Source organism: Clinocottus analis, unplaced genomic scaffold (genome assembly GCF_023055335.1).
Source record: "Clinocottus analis isolate CAN_PGR_092001 unplaced genomic scaffold, fCliAna1.0.p SCAF_87, whole genome shotgun sequence".
NCBI lineage: Eukaryota > Metazoa > Chordata > Actinopteri > Perciformes > Cottidae > Clinocottus > Clinocottus analis.
Genome location: NW_027176248.1, coordinates 51,998 through 77,715, shown reverse-complemented (window position 1 = coordinate 77,715; position 25,718 = coordinate 51,998). Strand labels below are relative to the sequence as shown.

The window sequence follows — 25,718 nt, the reverse complement described above, 5'->3', positions numbered from 1 at the left end:
TGATAAAGCAGCAAGCAATAATCAAAAGGCTACAACAATCAACCCACAGTGCTGTCCACACTGACACAAATGCTTTCTCATAAAGGCATAGAAAGACTATAGTCACTACTTTTTCTTTATTTCTCATGTGCCTAGTAGCTAAGAAAACATATTGTCTGTAAAGAGCAAAATATGAAATAAAACATGGGACACTCTTCTCTACATGTCAGCTTCAACAAACTCACTTAGTCAAGTGTTTACCACACATCAGGTACACAGCCTCAGGGTTCAGGTAAATTGCTTGGAGGTTGCCACGGGCCACTCTGGGCCCGCGGAGTCATGAGGGGTTAGGTGCCTTGCTCAAGGACACTTCGACTTGTGAGCTGCAGGCAGACCGGGGATCGAACCGGGTACCTTGTGGTATCCAGACGACCGCTCATCCTCCTGAGCTACAGCCGCCCCTTCAAAGAAACAAAGCTAGTGACCCGACTATAAATTACATGCAGTCTTGTTCAGGGGGATCTCTGTGTGTGTGTGTGTGTGTGTGTGTGTGTGTGTGTGTGTGTGTGTGTGTGTGTGTGTGTGTGTGTGTGTGTGTGTGTGTGTGTGTGTGTGTATTTGGCCTTGAGATATCACTGTGCAGATTCGGAGAAAATATAATTCAAAATCTGATTTTAACCTTCAAGGTTCTGCTTTTAAAGCTGTTTGAATATTGGACCATTACAAAAAAATAACATTTACATTGTCTTTTGAGACGACTTTGCCTTCAATTTGCTCCAAACCTGTACAGTACTACATCAAGGCCAAGAGCATAGCAGGCACCGCCCTGAACAAGAAGTCATTGTGATGTTAATTTACAGTTTTAAGGATCTATTTTTAGACATGTGTGAATATTGGAAGATTGTGAAATTAGGAATATCATTATTTAATTTCAGCTGACTTTGAATTATCGATCTACAGCAGGGGGTTCAAACTCATGTTAGTGAAGGGGCCACATGCTGCCCATTTTAATCTCAAGTGGGCCGGACATGTAAAATCACAGCATAATAAGGCATAAATAACAACCATATTTCTCTATCTTTAAATCATTGGTGAAGGTTTTTGGATGATGAACTTTATTTTAAGGTCTTTCAACAATAACTAGAAACATAAAGACCAGACATTCAGACATCAGTCCTCTGTTTATCTGCCTGCTCTCCTCCGCAGATTCCCTCGCTTTATGGCATATTGTATATTTGTATATTTCACAGCATTCTTACTGTGAAATGAAAATCAGTACCTCTGGAATACTGTAGTCATTTTTACAGTAACAATCAGTCAGTACCGTAATTGTTATATCAGTAGTAATCTAAATACTGTACTTGTGATCACAGTAAGATGGAACTGTATTATGTTTAACAGCAAATCCTGGACTACTTTAAAATTCACCACTGGATTCATTTTAATACTGTGAATGAATAACAGTCAAATAATTACATACAGTAAAATAAAGACACTGATTTCAGGTACGCATGAAGGCCTGAAGAACAGCAGCAGAAACAAAGGAATTGGAGCTTCTATTATTTTATCTTCACTGCAGGTCACAACTGTCAATCATCATCTTCAAACATTCAAAGCGCACCAATCAGCAGACTGATGGCACGCAGCCACCAATCACATAAAGTGTGACCCGAGCCACAGTTTGAAGTTAAAGAAAGATGATCAGAGGTTACTGCACAGATCAATACAAATACACATTATAATAAATACTGATAAACCACAAATACAAAATACATGAAATAAAAAAGAAATAATGAAACGAGCAAAACAAGAAAACAATGCAGAATAATTTGATCATTAATGGTACATTTTTATTTTTTCAGCTTTCTCAACACACCTCCTGTTTATGTGTTTTTGATTGACAGCTGAGTTTAGTGGTCAGCTCCATACATTCTGATTAAAAGACGAGGAACATCACTTTATAACCACAGCTGGAGATCCTGTTGACTTCAGTAAGTAATATAATAATGCAAACATTGATATAATCAGGTATTAAATATGGCAAGCAGCCACAATGAGTTCATCAACGTAGAACACGCATATCTGATAAATGATCAATGTCAGGGGTTAGAAGATTTTCTGAAGATCAGACTCAGATCTAATACTAAGTATGGATTTGATACTAAGTATGGATTTGATACAAAGTATCGGTATGATACCAGTGCATCAAAGACAAAAGACTCTAGGTCATAAGCCCCTCTCTAAAATGTCAGACAATTATCAATTTGACTCAATGGACTCTGAAGGTCTCATAATGTAATTCAATGGAACCGCCGTTAACAGCTGTTAACTTTGTTATTTAGCCAATCGTGATTGTGCTGCTCCTAGCTAATGTTAGCCAGCTCTCCTGCCGAGCTGTATTTCACAATGTAGCATTAAGGGAGGTAACATAAGCTGCGTGTCTGTATTTCCTGCAGCAGAGAAGTCAACATCAATACTGTGACGTCAGTGTCCTCACTTACTGATCCTTTTATTTCAGACTGGAGCTTCAGAATTTCTGCTACAGAAAACATTATGAAACCTAGTTATACACTTCTGCCTCACACAAATAACATTCTAATAACTGTTACTAATAACCTTACATTCATCTGCAAAGTGTGAAATATGAAAACACAAGGATGAAACTATCTATTGTTCAGGATGCATCACTCTGCATTCTTTACAGAAGCCAACACAGAGATTAGTCTGCTGTTCCTCCGACAGCTGAGGACATCAGACAATAGACTCCCTCAGCTTCTCAACCGGCAGGAAGTTGGAGGTATTGAGAGGTGGAGCAGCGTGGAGGAGAAAGTCGCTCTGAAGCGCCACCCGGGTGGACGTTTCCTCACCTGAGACCTCGCTGCCGCCGTACAGCTGACTGATGCGTTTATAGAGAAGTCCTTTTGTCTCGGGCGGCGACTCCTTATCTTGCCGTCCCTCCGTCTTCTCTCGGTATTTGTAAGACGCCAACTTGACCGTCCGCTTCAGGAGGCGTTTCCTGTATGCTCTCTGAATCACTGTTGCTGCCACTTCTTCCTGTTTCCTCCGCAGAGTGCTGCTGATTGGTTCATACGACACCTGGAGGTAACAACCGTTATCTATGACTTCAGTATACTTTGATGAATGAAACAATATCCACCCCTTTTAGAATATGTCAATATTTTAAACTGTAAAACCTTACCTTGGAGGGATTGTTGGCCATGAACTTCTCCTCCATGCTGGCTTTAAGAGCATCCATCTCTCCTGAATCACCCAAAACCTACATACACATATCATCAAACTATGTGATCTGATATGCCACAACATGACAGCACAAGATGAATATAAGTGAGCCGGTCATGTTACCTGTGCAGTGAGAGCAAGCAGGATGTCCAGACAGTGGATCTTGTCTCCAGGAACCAGAGGCAGATCCATGTGGATCAGTTTGATGGTGTTTGGTTTGGAGATCCTCAGCGGATCCTTCAGAGTATCGCAGAAATCTGACAGCTCACTGAGTAATACAAAAAAGTATATTAAAGCCCTGCAGAGTTTTGGAACAACACATCAGAGTCCAAATCGGATCTCAAGACTCGCCTGTACTGGATGAACTGAGATGCATCTGGGTCAAACTTCTCCCAGGTTTCATAGAACATCTCAAAGTCGTCCTCACACAGCGGGTCAGCGCTCTCCTCTGTCGCCACATTGAAGTTCTCCAGGATGATGGCAATGTACATGTTGACCACCACGAGAAAGGACATAATGATGTAGGTGGTGAAGAAGACGATGCCCAATGCCGGGCTGCCACAGTCCCCCCTGACCATGGACCCGGGGTTCTCCATGTCGGGGTCACAGTCCGGTGGTGTGTTCATGATGGGGTTCAGCAAACCGTCCCATCCGGCCGACGTGGTGATCATAAACAAACAGATCATGCTGTTCCCAAACGTCTCAAAGTTAAACATGTCGTCAATCATGGCCTCCTTCCTCACATATGCAAAGTTAGACATGCCAAAGATGGAGAAGATGAACATTATAAGGAATAGGAGGAGGCCGATGTTGAAGAGGGCAGGAAGTGACATCATCAGGGCAAACAGCAGTGTCCGGATCCCCTTGGCTCCACGAATGAGACGAAGGACTCGGCCGATCCGAGCCAATCGAATTACACGGAAGAGCGTTGGAGAAACAAAATATTTCTCTATGATGTCAGCAAGAAGGAGGCCTGAAGGGAAGTACGTAAGGAAGTGGGGAAAAAGAAAACCTGTTTTTCTTCTGGATTGTTTGACTTATCACAAACCAGCACATCTCTGACCATAATTCATAACCCTTAACTTTGAAACATCTCCGGACATGTCTGGGCCTTAAATATGAAAAGAAGACACTTTAATGACATCAGTTGATGAGAAAATGACATCACCAGACACAGATTCACTGACTCACCCACAATGGACAGGATGACCACAACAAAGTCAAAGATGTTCCAACCGACAGCAAAGTAGTGCTGCCGGAGAGCGATCATCTTCAGAGTGCACTCTGTGGTGAAGACGACGATGAAGACGAGATTGACCCAGTACAGGATCATCTCTTTCTCCTCGCTCTGCTCGTCTGTCTCCACCATCATGGTCACCATGTTGAGGCAGATTAGCACCATGATGAAGATGTCGAAAAGCTGAGTGGTCACCAGGTCAAAGACCAGAGCTTGGAACTTGTTCTGGTTAGACAGAGAGACCAGAACCAGGTGAGGACGGGTGCCACCTGAACCTTTCACACCTGTAGTTCACAAAGTCTGGTGGGAAGGATCTGAACTGACCTCTGGCCGTGGAACAGGTTTCTGAGGTTTCTTGGAGCCTAGTTTCTTCATGGCGTTGTAATACTTCTTCTGTTCCTCGGTCATGAACAGATCTGTTCCCCCCAAGTAAAGAGAACCAAACAGAGGAACCATAAATGTCTGTTATCACCACTAAATCTGAAGATAATGTCAGTGAGTAGAAACATATCTTAGATTTCTGCTGGTTGAAGTTGTCTATGATGACTCCGATGAAGAGATTGAGGGTGAAGAAGGAGCCGAATATGATAAAGATGACAAAGTATAGGTACATGTACAAATTGGCCTCGTATTGCGGCTGGGACTCCACCTACACACATGGGACAGTAATCATCATAACATGGTGGTTGAGTTAGTATTGAATTAAGAAATTCATGAAACATGAGACACTCAATTAAATGTAAGTTTGAACCTGTAACAGCATCTATACCACTAAAGTACCTGTTAGTACTGGTACTAGTACCAGTAGTAGTAGCCACACTTTCAAAATTTCTTGTGAAATTTTCTAGTTCTCCCTGTGATTACTCCATCAGCTGACTTCAAATCAACCAGTCAGATTATGTGTCCTAAAGTCAATCACATAATTGCTGTCAAACCTTTAAACAGGTTCTACTCTCTGCTGCTGTCAGAGTTCACGTCAGCTCAAACAGATGGACAAACTCATTCATCATCGGTTGCAGTAAGCCTTCACCACCACCAGGGCGTCTGGACTCCAGGAGGTTCTGCATATCGGACTCAGCATCACTGCCGCTTGGCTATTAGTTTCAGAATGGAGTCCAATCGCCAAAGACTTTGTACTATTCAAATGTTATGCATATGTAATACATTCAACAAGTCTCTCCTGATTGAACTCGTCAAATTATTAAAATACATACTTGTACGAGTATCAGTACCTGGAACCTATTAGAAATAGTACTCGTATCAGTTATATCTTCAAGTCCACACTAGCATTAGTTCCAGTAGGATTACTAGTATTAGTTCCAGTAGTACTAGTATCAGCAGTACATAGCTCTTGTACTGACGTCTCTGGAGTCCACAGCTGCGTACATGATGTCCATCCAACCTTTAAACGTGGCCTGGAAAAGATTATTGTATTATTTGTATTATCAAAGTGAAAACAGCAACAGCAGGAATGAGCTCAGATTAAGACAGTTTGGTTCTGTGGTGTTTTGATGCGACTGTGTCAGGGAAATTATGGGATGCCATGAGCTGTCTAGTGGTTGTCATGGTGACTCACCACTTGCAGCAGGGACAGGTAGCCCAGCCCAACGTTGTCATAGTTGACCTTCACGTTCTTCCAGCGGACCTCAGTGAAGTTGGCCTCCATCAGAGCGAAGCAGTCGGTCTTGTTGTTGACATCTTCAGGAGGAAACATCTCCTCAGACGTCTCGTTAAAACAATAATAAAACTTTCCTGCAAACATATTGACTCCCATGATGCTGAAGATCAGCCAGAATATCAGACAAACCAGCAGCACGTTAAAGATAGACGGGATCGCTCCAACCAGGGCGTTCACCACCACCTGCAGACAGACAGGTACAGGGGAGGGTCAGACAGACAGGTACAGGGGAGGGTCAGACAGACAGGTACAGGGGAGGGTCAGGTAGGTACAGAGGAGGGTCAGACATGTGTCACCTAACAGAATAAAAACGTTTCACTGACTTGGACGTGTTTATATGTTCTTATCAGAACATGGAAACACAACTTATTACACCATAACTTATTACTTCTGTCATTATGAAAGATAGAATTCTTTAGATCTGTCAGATTCAGATAGAAGGTTACCAGCCTCTGGTGACACAGAGACATGTTTAAAATGCCTGTCTCACCCTCATGCCCTCAAAGCGAGACAGGGCCCTCAGGGGCCTCAGAGCTCTCAGAGTCCTCAGAGACTTGATGGCTCCCAGCTCAGAGTATCCCAGGAGGTTTGCTGTCAGAGACACGAGAGACACCTGGAAGACAAGCACACCTGGTGATGACATCACACATTATAAAACAGCTGGTGATGACATCACACATTATGGAACAGCTTGATGATGACATCACACATTATAAAACAGCTGGTGATGACATCACACATTATAAATCACAGAAATAATCCTATAGAGACACCACTGGAATTTTATTATAGGAATAGAATCATAATAATATATAACATATAACTTAATATGGATATAATGTCTAGAAATCTGGTTTTAAAGCCAATTTAAAAAAAAGCATTTTGAATGTTAAATTACAAATGAGATTTTAACTTTGATCTATCAGTGTGTGTCCTGAGGAGATAGATAGATAGATAGATAGATAGATAGATAGATAGATAGATAGATAGATAGATAGATAGATAGATAATTACTTTATTGATCCCCGAAGGGAAAATCAGTGGGTGTCTCCTATGATATTACTGTTGATATGGTTACCAGCAGGTGCCCTTACGTCTACGATAAGGAAGTCCAGCCAGCACCAAGCATTGGTGAAGTAGGTCTTGAACCCGTATGCGACCCACTTGAGGATCATTTCCAGCACGAACACGTAGGTGAACACCTGGTCCGCGTACTCCAGAACCGTCTTGATGACCTGCCTCTGCTCCAGGTAGATGTCCTCAAACGCCTGCTCCCACACACACACACACATACACACACACACACACACACGTGTTCATGTTTCATGTCCTCAAACGCCTGCACACTCACACACGCACGCACGCACACACACCCACACACACACACGTTCATGTTTCATGTCCTCAAACGCCTGCTCTCTCTCTCTCTCTCTCTCTCTCTCTCTCTCTGTCTCTCTCTCTCTCTCCCCCACACACACACACATACACACACACACACACACACACACACACGTGTTCATGTTTCATGTCCTCAAACGCCTGCACACTCACACACGCACGCACGCACACCCACCCACACACACACACGTTCATGTTTCATGTCCTCAAACGCCTGCTCTCTCTCTCTCTCTCTCTCTCTCTCTCTCTCTCTCTCTCTCTCTCTCTCTCTCTCTCTCTCTCTCACACACACACACACACACACACACACATTCATGTTTCCTGTGATCCTATTTCAATGCATTTCCTTTTAATGTGCAAACATATCTGTACACATACGACATCCTGACCTTTCACCCACAGATCAGAACAGGATTACTAAATAACCAGTGCACTGCCGTGAGTCTCTATTCAACTGCCGAGCCGTCGGGTGAACAAGGGGAGAGTCATGAATAAATACATGACACCTCACCCTATTCATGAGTGAATACATGACACCTCACCCTATTCATGAGTAAATACATGACACCTCACCCTATTCATGAGTAAATACATGACACCTCACCCTATTCATGAGTGAATACATGACACCTCACCCTATTCATGAGTGAATACATGACACCTCACCCTATTCATGAGTAAATACATGACACCTCACCCTATTCATGAGTAAATACATGACACCTCACCCTATTCATGAGTGAATACATGACACCTCACCCTATTCATGAATAAATACATGACACCTCACCCTATTCATGAATAAACACATAATACCTAACCATATTCATGAATAAATACATGATACCTCACCTGCTGGATCAGACTTCACAACTCTTAATGATAGTTAATGATGGTTCATGATGGTTAATAGTTGTTAATGGTGGTTAATGAGGGATAATGGGGGTTAATGAGGTCAAGGTCATCTCACCTGGGTAACATGCGGTGAGCCTGCTGCTATCGGCCATGTTGTCTCCACAGGTTAGTAATCACACCGCATGCATTCTTGATGAACCAATCAGATCACACCTGCTCTGGTATGCGATCACAATAAACAGACATTATAGAATATTCAAAAGAAAATATGACATGCAACCTAACATGTATGAATCAATAATCTCTAACATTTACCAGAGCTCCACTGCTCATCAGGATCATGAAAATGATGAAGGTCTCAAAGTAGTTGTGTTCTACGATGGAGAAACAGGTTCTTCTGATGTTAGCCCAGACCTTCCCTCTGCTCTTGGACGTGTCTATGTCCAAGAATGGGCAGCGTCTGTAACACTCTGGAATATATACAAACAACAAATGTTGTATTTGAATAGTTATATTACAAGGTATACATTTCACCTGCTGTCTTTTTCTGTGAACCTGACGAGATCCTTTCACACTAAGGTACATTCATATTCTCATTACCACAACCTACCTCTGGATGGAGATGTTTGTCCCACAGCGAGATGTAAACAGGAAGATGAATGAAGTTGAAGCTCAAAGAAGTGCAGAGTGGCAGACAGTGTTGATGACAGAAGGTACCATGAGACTGCCATGTTAGTGAGGAGGACCTCAGCTGTTAGAAGCTCTACTTCTTCAGAGAGGAAGGTACCATGAGACTGCCATGTTAGTGAGGAGGACCTTAGCTGTTAGAAGCTCTACTTCTTCAGAGAGGAAGGGAGCGGCTCAAACCATGGATAAGTCATTGATTGGCTTCATTTCTTTAATACCTTTTTATGCATGTCGGAAGTTGTTTTACAAGTTACACAAAGGTGTAATTGGATGTGTGTGTGAGTGCCTGTGTGTGTTTCCGTACTGTCACTGAAGCAGTCCTCAGGTGTGTTGGCTTCTTGCTCTTCTTCTACGTCATCATGAGCTTCAGGATGTTTCTGAACGGTGCTGCAGACCGACGACTCGTCACACTGTTGAAACATTTCAAACAGCCTGTCGTTGATATTCATGTTCATATCTGATAAACGGTACTTCAGTGCACTCTCTGAACAGACACTCCCACAGGCAAGCTCGCCACGTTTTTTACTGAATGTACCACATACCACTGGAAAGCTTCTTAGCGTTCGGAATCCTTCGGAATTATCTCGTAAAGCGTTAATTTTTGAAGAGTTTCAGTAATTTGAATTTGGAATGTCACTTTCTGTCACCAGAGACAGGGTTCGGACTACAAGAGTTTCAGAGTTGTACAATGAACTGACAGCTGCATCCAGAGTATTTCTCCTCGGCATAACGAACGCACATCAGCTCATGTCATGTGTACTGTTGGGTTCTGCCTGCAGCCTCCTGCCAGCTTCCTGCATTGAGCCCTTCTGTAACAATGAGTGGACCAAAGAAAGGTCCAGTGAGTGCCGAGTTTTTAATGAGTGGACTGCTAAATATTTTTTCACAGGAGTAATTTTTGACAGGAGACACTTTTCCGCCAAGATGCTAATGCTGCGTTCACACCAAAAACGTTGCAAATTTGACGCACGAGTAGATTACATGCAAAGTCAATGCACAGGCGCTATAGGTTGCGAAAAAGCAAATGTTTCGCCTGACGGCGTGAATGACATGTTTAACAGGGCGTGAATTTGTACGAGTTTACATTTTCCAACTGTCAAAAATGTGCGTGACGCTGAGCCAATCAGCGTTGAGAAGCTCTGCCCTTCATCACGGCTGTTCTGCCATTGTTGAATCAAACTGCTGCTGGTCCCCTTGAAGTGACGCTGATAGCGGCTGTCATTCAGATGCTGTTGTGGCACTACAGATAATATTATGAACTTGCCAAATTTTACAACTCCTTGTGGCATTCTCTCCCAGAGAAGGAATTTGTTTCCTGTACTGTAATAAAGCATCTTTTACACATGCAATGCTTGACTTGTTAAGATGAAAGAGCTTCCAATTCTACAATTTACCTGCAAAAAACTTCTAGTTGTATTTATGTTCCAATATCTTGTATTAACTTCCCTTCTATTAAGTATGGAATAGATTAGATTTGAATAGAATACAATTGAATAGAATAGAATGAATGGAAAAGAATAGAATAAAATAAAATTGAATATAATGATGTTTTCCTGGGAGTGCTTTTCTTCATCCTCATCCTCTTCTTCATCCTCTTCATCATCATGGTCATGCATCTCAAAGTCGGACTCGGCCTCGGCGATTGGGACTGTCAGACAGGGAATGATGTCATAGTTGCTTCTCAGGTTGCCATGGCTATAGTGGAGTGACTTGACCTCTGACCCCGACTGGCCTGAGGTCACAAAGCTCAAAGCTAAAATTTCCTTTGTCGTCCTATGGTCTTCCTCAGTGTCGAACACTAAAGATGAAATTCACAAACGTGAAAAATCAGTAAGTTGCCTAAAATGCATTTGAAAGAACTTCAACCATTTGAAATCATAGTGAATATTTAATTTTAATATGACAAAGAAAATACCTGGAACACTGAATAAATACTAAACACAGATAAATACACAAGGAAATCAATAAATAATGTATTTGCTGTGGTTGCAGGTCTGGTCCTACCGGGGTGGTCTGGGCCGATGTGGTTGGTCCAGATTTGTTCCAGGATCCATTTCTTTGCCCAAGCCACCGCCCGACTGATCCTGTTCATCGCGATCTGCAGATTGTTTTCTCCCTCATCTTCTGGAGCCGCAAGATTATCACCACTAAATGAGCTCAGCAACAAGGCCAGGAACAGATTCAGGACCTGAAACAAGACCAGGGACATATTCAGGACCTGAAACAAGATCAAGGACAGTATGTAAGGCTATCTTACACCTTCTTACCAAGTGGCATAGGCTCGGCAGGGCTCCCTTGATTGAGGGCTCGTCCTATGGTTATAGAACTAACCTTAATTCTAACCCACACAGGGTCCACCCTCTTCTGGCCTCTATGTGTACTGCGGATGGAGCATGCCCTGCCACCACACAACATAGATCCCAACCACACCCATTAAAGATTAGTCGCCACAGTCCATCTACCCGGAATGTTTTTGTCCACACCATCAAATGTTCTTCTGAGATTGGCCCTCCCGCAACCTGTTATGCATGCTTACGTGAACACTGTCATGTAGGAATTCCCTCATCCCAGCTATGTTCCATTCAATCACAGTTATGGGAATCACAAATAGCAAAGGTCAAAGCATAGCTTGTGTTTTTTGGCATCCAAGCAGAGGCTGGCGAACTCTATCTGCAGGTGTCTTGTGTGTTGCAGCCACAGTCGCACTGCCATGAACCAGGCACGTCCTGGTTGTTCGGCTACATTTATGCATAATGTCAGTGCGAGAACACATGCTTGTGACTCGGCCACGGACGTTCTCCTCTCCACCCTGTCTTCCTCCCTCGATTCTCTCTGTCCTCTCACGACACGAAAGGTCTACAAGTCCCCGCCAGCTCCGTGGTTGTCTGACTCAGTGTGCGCTGAGAGAGCCACTCTGCAAGCATCGGAAAGGAAATGGCGAAAATCCAGACATCCTGATGACCTGGTCGCCTACCACTCTCTCCTCTGCCTTCTTCAATGCACATTACTAACTCTACTCCTTTCCGGGAGCCTCTGTGCTTCCTTGCCTTAAGTTTCCATGGACCGTGGCTGTCTGGAGTTGGACCTGCCCCCCCCCCCCCCTTCTCCACCATGGATGATGGCTGTCTGGAGTTGGTCCTTCATGCTACAATGGACTGTGGCTGGATCGTGGTCCATGCCTACCACTCACTAATTATATGAATGTTTTTGTCATATTCATGTAATGTGCTGCAACTCTGTTACGTTGCTCATTCTGGTCACATGTTATCTGTTGCTTCTGTCCATCCGGGGAGAGGATCCCCTTCTGTTGCTCTCCTTCAGGTTTCTTCCCCTTTTTTCCCCTGTGAAAGGGTTTTACTATCTTTATTTGGGGAGTTGTTCCTGATCCGATGTGAGGTTCTGGGACACGATGTCATGGGTACAGATTGTAAAGCCCTTCGAGGCAAATCTTGTATTTGTGATTTTGGGCTATACAAAATAAACTGAATTGAATTCTCCATCTTCTCCAACCTCCTGGACCCCCCATCCTCTCCTCCTCCGTCAACCCTTCAACCAAGCCACTTCATTGACGACTTGACTAAAAAGATAGATGACATCCGCTCCTCATTCACCACTCGACCTTCTTCAACCACTTCACCTCCATCAACTCCGTCCTCCCCTACGCTGTCCTCCTTCCAACACCCTGTCTCCCAATCAAGTTCTCTCCTTGGTGACCTCCGCTCATCCAACCCTCTGCCCTCTGGACCCCATCCCATCTCACATCCTCAAGTCCATCGCTCCTGACCTTCTTCCCTTCCTCACCCATCTCATCAACACCTCCCTCTCAACCGGCTGTTTCCCCAACTCTCAGAAGGAAGCAAGAGTTAACCCTCTGCTGAAGAAACCCACTCTAAATCCGTCCGAAGTCAACAACTACCGACCTGTCTCTCTCCTTCCCTTTGTTTCCAAAACTATGGACCGAGCTATCTTTCTCCACCAGAACAACCTTCTGGACCCTCATCAGTCTGGATTCAAGGCAGGCCACTCCACAGAGACGGCCCTCCTTGTTGTCTCTGAGCAGCTCCACACTGCTAGAGCAGCCTCCCTCTCCTCTGTCCTCATCCTTCTAGACCTCACTGCTACCTTTGACACCGTGAACCACCAGATCCTCATCTCCTCCCTCCAGGATCTCAGTATCTCAGTCACTGTGCTCTCCCTCTTCTCATCATACCTCGACAATCACACTTACCGGGTAAGTTGGAAAGGATCTGTGTCTAAACCTCGTCATCTCACTACTGGGGTCCTTCAGGGCTCTGTCCTGGGTCCTCTCATTACTGAGGTCCCTCAGGGCTCTGTCCTGGGTCCTCTCCTCTTCTCTCTGTACACCAACCCCCTCTGCTCTGTCATTCGCTCGCATGGCTTCTCCTACCATCGCTATGCTGATGACACTCAACTGATTCTTTCGTTTTCCCGATCAGAAACAGGGATACCAGAGCGAATCTCTGCCTCTCTGACTGACATCTCTCAGTGGATGTTCACACACCACCTGAAGATCAACCCTGACAAGACTGAACTGCTTTTCCTTCCAGGAAAAGGCTCCCCCACCAAAGAACTCACGATCACCTTCAACAACGCAGTCTTGGCCCCGACCTCAACTGCCAAGGACCTCGGTGTGACACTTGACAGTCAACTCTCCCTGACTGCCAACATCACCGCAACAACACGCTCCTGTAGGTTCATGCTACACAACATCAGGAGAATACGTCCTCTTCTCCTGGAGGTTCATGCTACACAACATCAGAAGAATACGTCCTCTTCTCCTGGAGGTTCATGCTACACAACATCAGGAGAATACGTCCCCTGCTCACACAGAAGGCAGCACAGGTTCTGGTCCAGGCTCTGATCATCTCCTTGACTACTGCAACTCCCTCCTGCAACTCTACCTGCCAATGCAACTCCACCTCTACAGCTCATCCAGAACGCAGCGGCTCGACTGATCTTCAACCTCCAGAAGTTCACTCACACTACTCCAGTCCTCCGCGCCCTGCACTGGCTACCGGTGGCTGCAGCATCCGCTTCAAGACATTGGCACTTACGTACCGTGCTACGATCAGATCGGGTCCGACCTACATCCAGGACATGGTGAAACCGTACACACCAGCTCGTTCGCTCCGCTCAGCTTCAGCCAATCAGCTTGTCGCTCCGTCAACACTCAACAAAATCACGACTGTTTGCTTCCTGGCTCCTCGATGGTGGAATGAGTTCCTCATTGACATCAGGACAGCAGGAAGTGTCTACATCTTCCACCGCAAACTAAAAACTCATCTTTTTCGACTTGGATGGCTCTTACTGATAGCACTTAGTAGTTTGACTTTATTTGGAGATTGTTCTGTCTAGATTCTTGTTGTTCCTACTTCGTACTTACGGTTGAATGCACATATTGTAAGTCGCTTTGGATAAAAGTGTCAGCTAAATGACATGTAATGTTCTGTTAACTGCGTAAGTTAGACCTATATGTCCAGTCTACTGCTTAATTTAAACCCACTTCACAAAGACAGGATGTTGGAAATGGAGGCATGGTTTCAAGAGCTTTTTTGATGATCTCAAGTATACTCTGCCTTGATGTTAATCCAGAACACCAAGTTGAAACAGACTTTTAAGTTTCATTTTTAGAGTAACTATCACGTAACATGTGTCAAGAGGTTACATCAGAGGTTACGCGCAGACGGATGTCTTTTTTCAAAATAAAACGTTTTTCTGACCTTCATTTATTTTTCATTCATTCTTTCTCTGGGCCCGGCATCAAGGGACCCACGGACCGGTACGGGGCCGCGGTCCGGTGGTTGGGGACCACTGCAGTAGAAGGCGCACCTTGTGTGAGTTCAGGCTCAGGTCAGAGTATCTTTGTGCCTACAGGGACTCACCACCAGATTTCCGATGACGAGGACCATCATGAAGACAATCAGACACATTGTCTGACCAGAGACCTCCATGCAGTCCCACATGGTCTCAATCCACTCTCCACACAGGACCCTGAAGATGATGAGGAAGGCGTGGAAGAAGTCATACATGTGCCAGCGGGGAAGTTCGCAGTCAAGTGCAATGCGACAGACGCAGTCTTTGTAGTTTTTCCCGAACAGCTGCATGCCGACGACGGCAAAGATGAAGACGATGATGGCCAGGACGAGAGTCAGGTTTCCCAGAGCACCCACCGAGTTCCCAATGATCTTTATCAACATGTTGAGGGTTGGCCACGACTTTGCCAGCTTGAACACTCGCATCTGGACATGAGACAGGCAAGGAAACAGGTCAGAAGACAGAAAGGTAGGTAGACAGGTAGACATAATCAATCACGACATAATGATTGGTTTTAAAAATCAAATGAGTTCACACTGACCAATCGGAAGGAGCGCAGCACAGAAAGGCCCTGAACGTTAGCCAATCCAAGCTCCACCAAACTCATGGTGACAATGATGCTGTCAAAGATGTTCCAGCCCACCTGCAGCCACAGCAACAGAACAATCACAGAAACAAGTTACAATGGAAACAGCTGTCATGACCACTGAGTTGAGCTGCAGTCATAAAGTAAAAAAATGGCGTCTTGTGTCTTTTTCTAACTCAGTTTTTACCTGGATTTAAAATGTCATGTGGTGAAAGAACTTAGGAAAAAAAAGAAGATCAAAAGCACTTCCATACTTCGGCTCGTTTCACTCACTTTTCCAAATATAAACACTATTTGACCGGAGCATAGTCAACAAGCAGGAAGTCTGACCTGAAAGTAATTGTATGGGTCCATGGCCAGAAGTTTGAGGACCATCTCAGCTGTGAAGATCCCTGTGAAGACCTGAATGGGGTCAGAGGTCAGCAGAAAAAGCTTAACACCAATTCTGTGTCTACGACCAGACACTTGAGCACTTCGAGCACTGACTTTCAGTGCTTAGGGCGCCACACCGACAAAACCAGCAGAACTCAGAGCCCTGAAAGAACCGGGATGGAGCGCTGCAAACAGTCACACTATGCAGTGTAAAACGATGGACACTACTCGCACTAAACGGACGCCATCATGGCTACATAGCGAAAGAGGAAGAGCCCTTTCTGCCAGCTTTTCATTTATATCCTCCTGCCGCAATTGTGGAGGTGTCGCAGTTTCCACATGGGTTAGAGAAAGGGTTACACAAGTGACAAAAAGAGGGCAAGAAGTGTGTTCATTTTCGCAGGTATCGCAAGCAGATTTGTGTCCGTCACTTCCGCCAATTGGGTAACGTCAGTGTTCCATTTGATACAGTGCCTATGAGCGACGGAGTGCACTAACATCTGTAGTGCACTCCAAAGTATTGCAGTGTACTTTGTAAAGTGTTTGGTAATAGACACAGTCCAAGGCTATTGAATGAATGGGGTTTGTCCAAGCTTTTCAGTAGACCGAATGGTGGCTAATAGAGAAAAGAACATCATGGTATGAATAGCATTTTTTGTTAAAGATCTTTTCGATAATTTCAGAATTGTAATTCTCAGCTATGAACCAGGCAGCTATGACAACCTTCCTTTGAAAGAATTAACCCTCTGCTGAAGAAACCCATTCTCAAGTCAACAACACAGACTTGTCTCTCTCCTTCCCTTTCTTTCCAAAACCCTGGAGCGAGCTATCTGTAACCAAGTCTCTTCCTTCCTCACCAGAACAACCTTCTGGACCCTCACCAGTCTGGATTCAAGGCCTCAACAGAGACTACCTTCCTTGCTGTCTCTGAGCAGCCTCTCTTTCCTCTGTCCTTATCCTTCTAGACCTTTTTGCTCAATTAACCCTAACCCTCTCCTCTTCTCTCTGGACACCAACTCTCTCTCTCATTCACTCGCATGGCTTCTCCTACCATAGCTGTGCTGATGACACCCAACTTATCCTCTCGTTTCCCCAATCGGAAACATAGGTAGCAGCAGGAATCTCTGCCTGTCTAATGGATATCTCTCAGTGGATGTTCACACGTACAAGGGTTGGCTAAATGCATTGAAGAAATCAACATCTGGATGTGCCAGAATCTTCTTCAATTAAATAAAGATCAAACAGAAGTAATTGTTTTTGGTCGCAAGGATGAACGATTGAAAGTGAGCGCTCAGCTTCAATCACTGATGTTAAAAACCTCAAACCAAGCCAGAAATCTAGGTGTAGTTATGGATTCAGACCTCACCCTGAACAGCTACATCAAGACAATTACAAAGTCAGCCTCCTATCACCTGAAGAACATATCGAGGGTTAGAGGACTCATGTCTGAACGGGATCTGGAGAAACTTGTTCATGCATTCATCTTCAGTAGACTAGATTACTGTAACGATGTGTTCACAGGTCATTCATCTTCAGTAGACTACTGTAACGGTGTGTTCACAGGTCATTTATCTTCAGTAGACTACTGTAACGATGTGTTCACAGGTCATTTATCTTCAGTAGACTACTGTAACGGTGTGTTCACAGGTCATTTATCTTCAGTAGACTACTGTAACGGTGTGTTCACAGGTCATTTATCTTCAGTAGACTACTGTAACGGTGTGTTCACAGGTCATTTATCTTCAGTAGACTACTGTAACGATGTGTTCACAGGTCATTTATCTTCAGTAGACTACTGTAACGGTGTGTTCACAGGTCATTTATCTTCAGTAGACTGGACTACTGTAACGGTGTGTTCACAGGTCATTTATCTTCAGTAGACTGGACTACTGTAACGGTGTGTTCACAGGTCATTTATCTTCAGTAGACTACTGTAACGGTGTGTTCACAGGTCATTTATCTTCAGTAGACTGGACTACTGTAACGGTGTGTTCACAGGTCATTTATCTTCAGTAGACTACTGTAACGATGTGTTCACAGGTCATTTATCTTCAGTAGACTACTGTAACGGTGTGTTCACAGGTCATTTATCTTCAGTAGACTAGACTACTGTAACGGTGTGTTCACAGGTCATTCATCTTCAGTAGACTACTGTAACGGTGTGTTCACAGGTCATTTATCTTCAGTAGACTACTGTAACGGTGTGTTCACAGGTCATTTATCTTCAGTAGACTGGACTACTGTAACGGTGTGTTCACAGGTCATTTATCTTCAGTAGACTAGACTACTGTAACGGTGTGTTCACAGGTCATTCATCTTCAGTAGACTACTGTAACGATGTGTTCACAGGTCATTTATCTTCAGTAGACTACTGTAACGGTGTGTTCACAGGTCATTTATCTTCAGTAGACTGGACTACTGTAACGGTGTGTTCACAGGTCATTTATCTTCAGTAGACTGGACTACTGTAACGGTGTGTTCACAGGTCATTTATCTTCAGTAGACTAGACTACTGTAACGGTGTGTTCACAGGTCATTCATCTTCAGTAGACTACTGTAACGGTGTGTTCACAGGTCATTTATCTTCAGTAGACTACTGTAACGGTGTGTTCACAGGTCATTTATCTTCAGTAGACTGGACTACTGTAACGGTGTGTTCACAGGTCATTTATCTTCAGTAGACTGGACTACTGTAACGGTGTGTTCACAGGTCATTTATCTTCAGTAGACTAGACTACTGTAACGGTGTGTTCACAGGTCATTCATCTTCAGTAGACTACTGTAACGATGTGTTCACAGGTCATTTATCTTCAGTAGACTACTGTAACGGTGTGTTCACAGGTCATTTATCTTCAGTAGACTACTGTAACGATGTGTTCACAGGTCATTTATCTTCAGTAGACTACTGTAACGGTGTGTTCACAGGTCATTTATCTTCAGTAGACTGGACTACTGTAACGGTGTGTTCACAGGTCATTTATCTTCAGTAGACTACTGTAACGGTGTGTTCACAGGTCATTTATCTTCAGTAGACTACTGTAACGGTGTGTTCACAGGTCATTTATCTTCAGTAGACTACTGTAACGGTGTGTTCACAGGTCATTTATCTTCAGTAGACTACTGTAACGATGTGTTCACAGGTCATTTATCTTCAGTAGACTACTGTAACGGTGTGTTCACAGGTCATTTATCTTCAGTAGACTACTGTAACGGTGTGTTCACAGGTCATTCATCTTCAGTAGACTACTGTAACGATGTGTTCACAGGTCATTTATCTTCAGTAGACTACTGTAACGGTGTGTTCACAGGTCATTTATCTTCAGTAGACTACTGTAACGGTGTGTTCACAGGTCATTTATCTTCAGTAGACTACTGTAACGGTGTGTTCACAGGTCATTTATCTTCAGTAGACTACTGTAACGGTGTGTTCACAGGTCATTTATCTTCAGTAGACTACTGTAACGGTGTGTTCACAGGTCATTTATCTTCAGTAGACTACTGTAACGATGTGTTCACAGGCCTCTGTAAAAAGTCAATCAGAACGCTGCAGCTCGAGTTCTCACTAAGACCAGGAACGTGGATCACATCGCTCCAGTTTGAGGTCTTTGCTCTGGCTTCCTGTCAAACAAAGAATTGACTTCAACATCCTGCTGCTGGTTTATAAAGCGCTGAATGGTTTAGGGCCTAAGTATGTTTGTGATCTGGTCTACTTTATGAACCATCAGACCCCTCAGGTGGTCTGGTTCTGGTCTACCTTATGAACCATCAGACCCCTCAGGTCCTCTGGTTCTGGTCTACTTTCTCTTCCAAGAGTCAGAACTAAACATGGAGAGGCAGTGTTCAGCTTTTCTGCTCCACATTTATGGAACAAGGTCCCTGAAAGCTGCAGGTCTGCTGAGACCCTCACAGACCCTTAGAGACCCTCACAGACCCTTAGAGACCCTCAGAGACCCTTAGAGACCTTCAGAGACCCTTAGAGACCCTCAGCTCCTGTAAATCCAGTTTGAAGACTTTTCTGTTTGTGGTTGCCTTTAATTGAACCAGACTCAATGCTGCATCTCACTACTGCATTTTATTTATTAAACTGCACTGCAACTCTTATTAATTTTATTTGTATTGTACTGTTTTAATGTTTTCTAAATTGTTTTTAAATCTGCTTTTATGTGAAGCACTTTGAATCGCCTTGTTGCTGAAATGTGCTGTACAAATAAACTTGCCTTGCCTTGCCACACACCACCTGAAAATGAACTACTTTTCCTTCTGTGAAAAGGCTCTCACATTCACAACCTTCAACAACTCAGTGTTGGCCACAACCCCGACTGCCAATAAACTCGGTGTGACACTCAACAGTCAACTCTCCCTGACTGCCAACATCACCACAACAACATGTTCCTGTAGGTACATGCTGTACAACATCAGGAGAATACGTCCCTTTCTCTATCAAAAGTCGGCAGGTTCTCGTTCAGGCAACATCGGTACTTGCGTACTGTGCTACGAACAGATTGGGTCCGAGCTACATCCTGGACATGGTAAATCCGTACAGCTCGTTCACTCCGCTCAGCTTCAGCCAATCGGCTTGTAGCTCCGTCACTGCGAACTCAACACTCAACTAAGTCTCAACTGTTTGCTTCTTGGCTAGTCAATGGTGGAACGAGCTTCTCATTGACATCAGGACAGCAGGAAATCTCCACATTTTCAGTCGCAAACTAAAAACACATCATTTTCGACTATACCTTGAATAAAGACAGTAGCAGCAGCATTTAGTAACACTTAAATGTATTTTACTGATAGCACTTTGTAGTTCGACTTTATTGAAAAAATTGTACTTTTTTAATTCTTGTTGTTCTGAGTTAGTACTTACGGTTAAATGCACTTATTGTAAGTCGCTTTGGATAAAAGCGTCAGTTACATGAAAGGTAATGTCTTAGTGGCCGCATCAACGATTAGAAAAAGGTTCTGTCTTTGACTTGTGGTTGTTCATGAAACTGTTCCGGAAAAAAGACACAAAAATAAATAAGCCCGATGGTATGAACATGACTCATCTGATATTAGACTGATACAGCGATGTGATGGGAAACATTTATACTGAGAAGATTAATGTTGACGCTCCTATTGACTAGGTGACACAAACAATATAATATAGTATGATACATTTTTTACATTTTGTGAAACGCAGTTTGGGAACAAAGACCACGGCCCGAAAAGAAACAATTCTCTGACTGGATTTTCTTCATCACTGACCAGATTTCCAATGCTCAGAAGCTCCTCAAACTCCTGTGTCATTGGATAATGCTCCATGGCCATGAAGACTGTGTTGAGGACGATACAGATCGTGATTCCAAGGTCAACAAAAGGGTCCATGACAATGGTGTAGAGGTACTGTTTGAGCCTCCGCCAGCAGCCACAACAGTTCCATTTCAGGAAGATGTCAGCAAAGACATACCAACATGGAGGACACGGCCTCTGGTCGTCTGCAAAGTCTGAAACACACAGCAAGTTAAAGAGGATACAAATAGAAAGTTGTTTTTGAGACCTCAGTCTACAGGACGATGCTGTTGATCGTTGTAATAACGCTGAGCAACAGGAACGTTTTCCTCCTCAGTCTATGAACAGAACATTACATCATCTGTCTGCCTCCTTCCTTCATCTCGCCTCTTTAATCTGTTTTTTCTCCTTTTCTGTGAAGGCTCATTCCTATACCGATCGATGCGCTAAATCGATTGGTATATTGATGGATTTGGTGTAATGATCGTTGGTGATTCCTATAATGCTCTAATGTGTTCAGGAACACAGTATGGTGGCGGGTTAGGGTCCCTAGTTTAGGGTTAGGCACTGTTGTGTCTGTCTTCATGATGTTCACTTGATTTTCAGTGACAGATTTCTTACGGGACAGGTCAGGGCGACTGTGGTTCAGAAGGTAGAGCGGGTCGTCCCCAATCAGAAGATTGACGGTTTGAACCCTGGCTCCTCTGGTCAATGTGTCCTTGAGCACGACACTTAACCCCAAAAAGGTTGTGCGATCCGTGTGTGAGTGGGCAGGTGGCACATTACGTGGTAGTCCCTCCCATCATAGTCGCTCCTCTCATCAGGGTATGAATATAGGTGAGTAATGACATTAAAGAGTAGACCCAAGACTTTCCTCTATGATAGCGCTTAAAGTTAGAACTGGGTCGGGTTTATATTTAGGGTTGGTTCAGGTTCATAGTTAGGACTGGTTCAGGTCTACAGTTAGGACTGGTTCAGGTCTACAGTTAGGACTGGTTCAGGTCTACAGTTAGGACTGGTTCAGGTCTACAGTTAGGGCTGGTTCAGGTCTATAGTTAGGACTAGTTCAGGTTAGCTCTGCTCCAGCCCCTAGATATGCTGCTATAGGCCTAGACTGCTGAGGGACATCTTAGGATGCACTGCACTCCTCTTTTCTCTCTCCTTCTTGATGAATGTATGTCTCTTCAATAAACATTACTAACTCTACTTCTTCCCGGAAGCCTCTGTGCTTCCTTGTCTTAAGTTTCCATGGATCGTGGTTGTGTCTGGAACCGGTAGATATGTATTCTACTCGCATGTGAACAGATTGTAAATCCCTCTGAGGACAGTTTGTAATTGGTGACTTTGGGCTCTATAAAATATATTACAGTGTTAAAGAGGTTTGAGAGGTCAGGAGACTAGAAAAGATGTATACAGTTTATTCACCATTAGGCTTTTGTGTTGTTAAACTATTGATATTGTCTGGTGTCATTAGTTTGTAATGCGTATGTTTATAAGGTCTTCATGTATGTTTATTTGTCTGTGTGGACATGTATGTGTGTACCTTCCATGGCAGTGTGTTCTTGGTCGTGGCCCTTTGTTTCTGCAGAATAATTATTCTTCTGTGATGCTGCATCTGGTTCCTCTGGGAGCTGAGCCCTGCAGGCTGCCTCCTGGAATGACAAGAAGAATAAGTGTTAGGTTGTGGGTCTTCACTGTCAGCTGCTTAAAAGTTATTTTATCACATCAGACCTCCTCCTCTCTCTTCTTCAGCATCTCCAGGATCTGAGCGTACTCTTCCTCCTTCTGTTTGGCCTCAGCCTTGGTGGCCTCGTTCTGCTCGGCGTAAGCCATGGCAACCACAGCCAGGATGAGGTTAATAAGGTAGAACGAGCCGAGGAAGATGACGACCACAAAGAAGATCATGTAGGTTTTACCGGCTGCTCGCAGTGTCTGCAGTCAGACAGACGGGTGAGAGACAGACAGGTAAAGTGAGAGTGTCACAAATGTCCTTGACAAAAGAGGCATATGCACATGAACAAATTCTGTGTTAACCTAAAGACAACATGAGAGGTCAGCTAAACCTATAATGTCTGCAGTCAGACAGACGATAGATGGACAGATGAAATGCATACACTGAAGTAAATGTTCATACTGAAATAAATATATCCGCACAATGTCAGTCAAAGTCAGAGACCAGTGAGGACCAGTTACTACTGGGACCAGTTTGTTACTGACCAGCTGGAATAGGTTCTCCCAGAAGTCCTGAGTCATCAGTCTGAACAGAGACAGGTACGCCCAACCAAACGAGTCGTAGCTTGTGTATCCGTAGTTTGGGTTTCTCCCCGCTTTCAGACAAATGTAACCCTCCGGACAGACCCTGAAATAGTCATCATTATCACATCATCATCGTCACATCATCATCACCATCATCATCACCATCATCATCATCACCGTACCCGGCATCAGAGCTGTTTCCACACAGCAGAGCATCAAGTTGACCTCGCAGGTAGTAGTAGTTCTCTATCAGACAGACAGATGCATCAGTAATAAGTTCACTAAATATGTGAAGCACAAACATCTGATGACTGACCCTCTGGTGTTGTGAAGTGTCCCACAACTTAACTGATGAACTCAAACAGAGCTATTAAAGGACATCACACCGTCGTAACAATAAGTAAGGAGTACAACATCTCCTGGTTTCTCGAGAACAGGGGGTTGGGGCTGTTGAGAAGGCCGAACCAATAGGCTGAACTTAATTCAATTAACTCAATATTTATATTATAACTTTGTAAAACAAACTGTTCATTACATGATGTTAAGCTGCTACTGGTTAAAATACAATAAGGTTAAGAAAATATGTCAAAAAAAATATTTAATTTTTGATGTTTTCAAGTTCAGTTCAGTTTTTCTTCCTAAGTGAGAAAAGTCCAGTCTGTGTTGACTTGAACAAGAGCACTGACTGGTTGAATGAAGTGGAGACGTGACGGACAGCTGACAGGTATCATGAGAGATCTGTTGAACTTCATCACTGAGACTATAACATGCTAAGGTCTTCTCTAGAACCTGGTCTGTACCTTACTGAAGCTGGTCTGTACCTTACTGAAGTAAAGCTGGTCTGTACCTTACAGACGCTGGTCTGTACCTTAATGAAGTACAGCTGGTCTGTACCTTACTGAAGTAAAGCTGGTCTGTACCTTACTGAAGTAAAGCTGGTCTGTACCTTACTGAAGTAAAGCTGGTCTGTACCTTACTGAAGTAAAGCTGGTCTGTACCTTACTGAAGTACAGCTGGTCTGTACCTTACTGAAGTAAAGCTGGTCTGTACCTTACTGAAGTAAAGCTGGTCTGTACCTTACAGACGCTGGTCTGTACCTTAATGAAGTACAGCTGGTCTGTACCTTACTGAAGTAAAGCTGGTCTGTACCTTACTGAAGTAAAGCTGGTCTGTACCTTACAGACGCTGGTCTGTACCTTAATGAAGTACAGCTGGTCTGTACCTTACTGAAGTAAAGCTGGTCTGTACCTTACTGAAGTACAGCTGGTCTGTACCTTACAGACGCTGGTCTGTACCTTAATGAAGTACAGCTGGTCTGTACCTTACTGAAGTAAAGCTGGTCTGTACCTTACTGAAGTAAAGCTGGTCTGTACCTTACTGAAGTAAAGCTGGTCTGTACCTTACAGACGCTGGTCTGTACCTTACTGAAGTACAGCTGGTCTGTACCTTACAGACGCTGGTCTGTACCTTAATGAAGTACAGCTGGTCTGTACCTTACTGAAGTAAAGCTGGTCTGTACCTTACTGAAGTAAAGCTGGTCTGTACCTTACTGAAGTACAGCTGGTCTGTACCTTACAGACGCTGGTCTGTACCTTACTGAAGTACAGCTGGTCTGTACCTTACTGAAGTAAAGCTGGTCTGTACCTTACTGAAGTAAAGCTGGTCTGTACCTTACTGAAGTAAAGCTGGTCTGTACCTTACTGAAGTAAAGCTGGTCTGTACCTTACTGAAGTACAGCTGGTCTGTACCTTACTGAAGTAAAGCTGGTCTGTACCTTACTGAAGTAAAGCTGGTCTGTACCTTACTGAAGTACAGCTGGTCTGTACCTTACTGAAGTAAAGCTGGTCTGTACCTTACTGAAGTACAGCTGGTCTGTACCTTACTGAAGTAAAGCTGGTCTGTACCTTACTGAAGTAAAGCTGGTCTGTACCTTACTGAAGTACAGCTGGTCTGTACCTTACAGACGCTGGTCTGTACCTTACTGAAGTAAAGCTGGTCTGTACCTTACTGAAGTACAGCTGGTCTGTACCTTACTGAAGTAAAGCTGGTCTGTACCTTACTGAAGTAAAGCTGATCTGTACCTTACTGAAGTAAAGCTGGTCTGTACCTTACTGAAGCTGGTCTGTACCTTACTGAAGTACAGCTGGTCTGTACCTTACTGAAGTAAAGCTGATCTGTACCTTACTGAAGTAAAGCTGGTCTGTACCTTACTGAAGTACAGCTGGTCTGTACCTTACTGAAGTAAAGCTGGTCTGTACCTTACAGACGCTGGTCTGTACCTTACTGAAGTAAAGCTGGTCTGTACCTTACTGAAGTAAAGCTGGTCTGTA

At 43.9% G+C, this 25,718-nt stretch overlaps 1 protein-coding gene across 1 annotated transcript in view; it reads right to left on the bottom strand.

The window, feature by feature from the left end:
- Window positions 1-1,139: 1,139 nt before the first annotated feature.
- scn4ab (sodium channel, voltage-gated, type IV, alpha, b) overlaps window positions 1,140-25,718 on the bottom strand; it is a 47,411-nt gene continuing 22,832 nt past the window's right edge. Inside the window, exons 9-31 of the mRNA XM_068568911.1 lie at window positions 23,571-23,634; window positions 23,350-23,491; window positions 22,864-23,064; window positions 22,676-22,784; window positions 21,109-21,347; window positions 15,826-15,897; window positions 15,451-15,552; window positions 14,978-15,334; window positions 11,079-11,262; window positions 10,638-10,872; window positions 9,379-9,506; window positions 8,703-8,857; window positions 7,229-7,402; window positions 6,625-6,747; window positions 6,033-6,317; window positions 5,818-5,871; window positions 4,968-5,105; window positions 4,781-4,885; window positions 4,411-4,681; window positions 3,571-4,192; window positions 3,343-3,487; window positions 3,179-3,256; window positions 1,140-3,075 (exon numbers count right to left, since the gene is read on the bottom strand). Coding sequence (XP_068425012.1) covers window positions 2,731-3,075; window positions 3,179-3,256; window positions 3,343-3,487; window positions 3,571-4,192; window positions 4,411-4,681; window positions 4,781-4,885; window positions 4,968-5,105; window positions 5,818-5,871; window positions 6,033-6,317; window positions 6,625-6,747; window positions 7,229-7,402; window positions 8,703-8,857; window positions 9,379-9,506; window positions 10,638-10,872; window positions 11,079-11,262; window positions 14,978-15,334; window positions 15,451-15,552; window positions 15,826-15,897; window positions 21,109-21,347; window positions 22,676-22,784; window positions 22,864-23,064; window positions 23,350-23,491; window positions 23,571-23,634 — 4,328 coding nt within the window. The 3' untranslated portion in view covers window positions 1,140-2,730. The remainder of the gene's footprint in view (window positions 3,076-3,178; window positions 3,257-3,342; window positions 3,488-3,570; window positions 4,193-4,410; window positions 4,682-4,780; window positions 4,886-4,967; window positions 5,106-5,817; window positions 5,872-6,032; window positions 6,318-6,624; window positions 6,748-7,228; window positions 7,403-8,702; window positions 8,858-9,378; window positions 9,507-10,637; window positions 10,873-11,078; window positions 11,263-14,977; window positions 15,335-15,450; window positions 15,553-15,825; window positions 15,898-21,108; window positions 21,348-22,675; window positions 22,785-22,863; window positions 23,065-23,349; window positions 23,492-23,570; window positions 23,635-25,718) is intronic.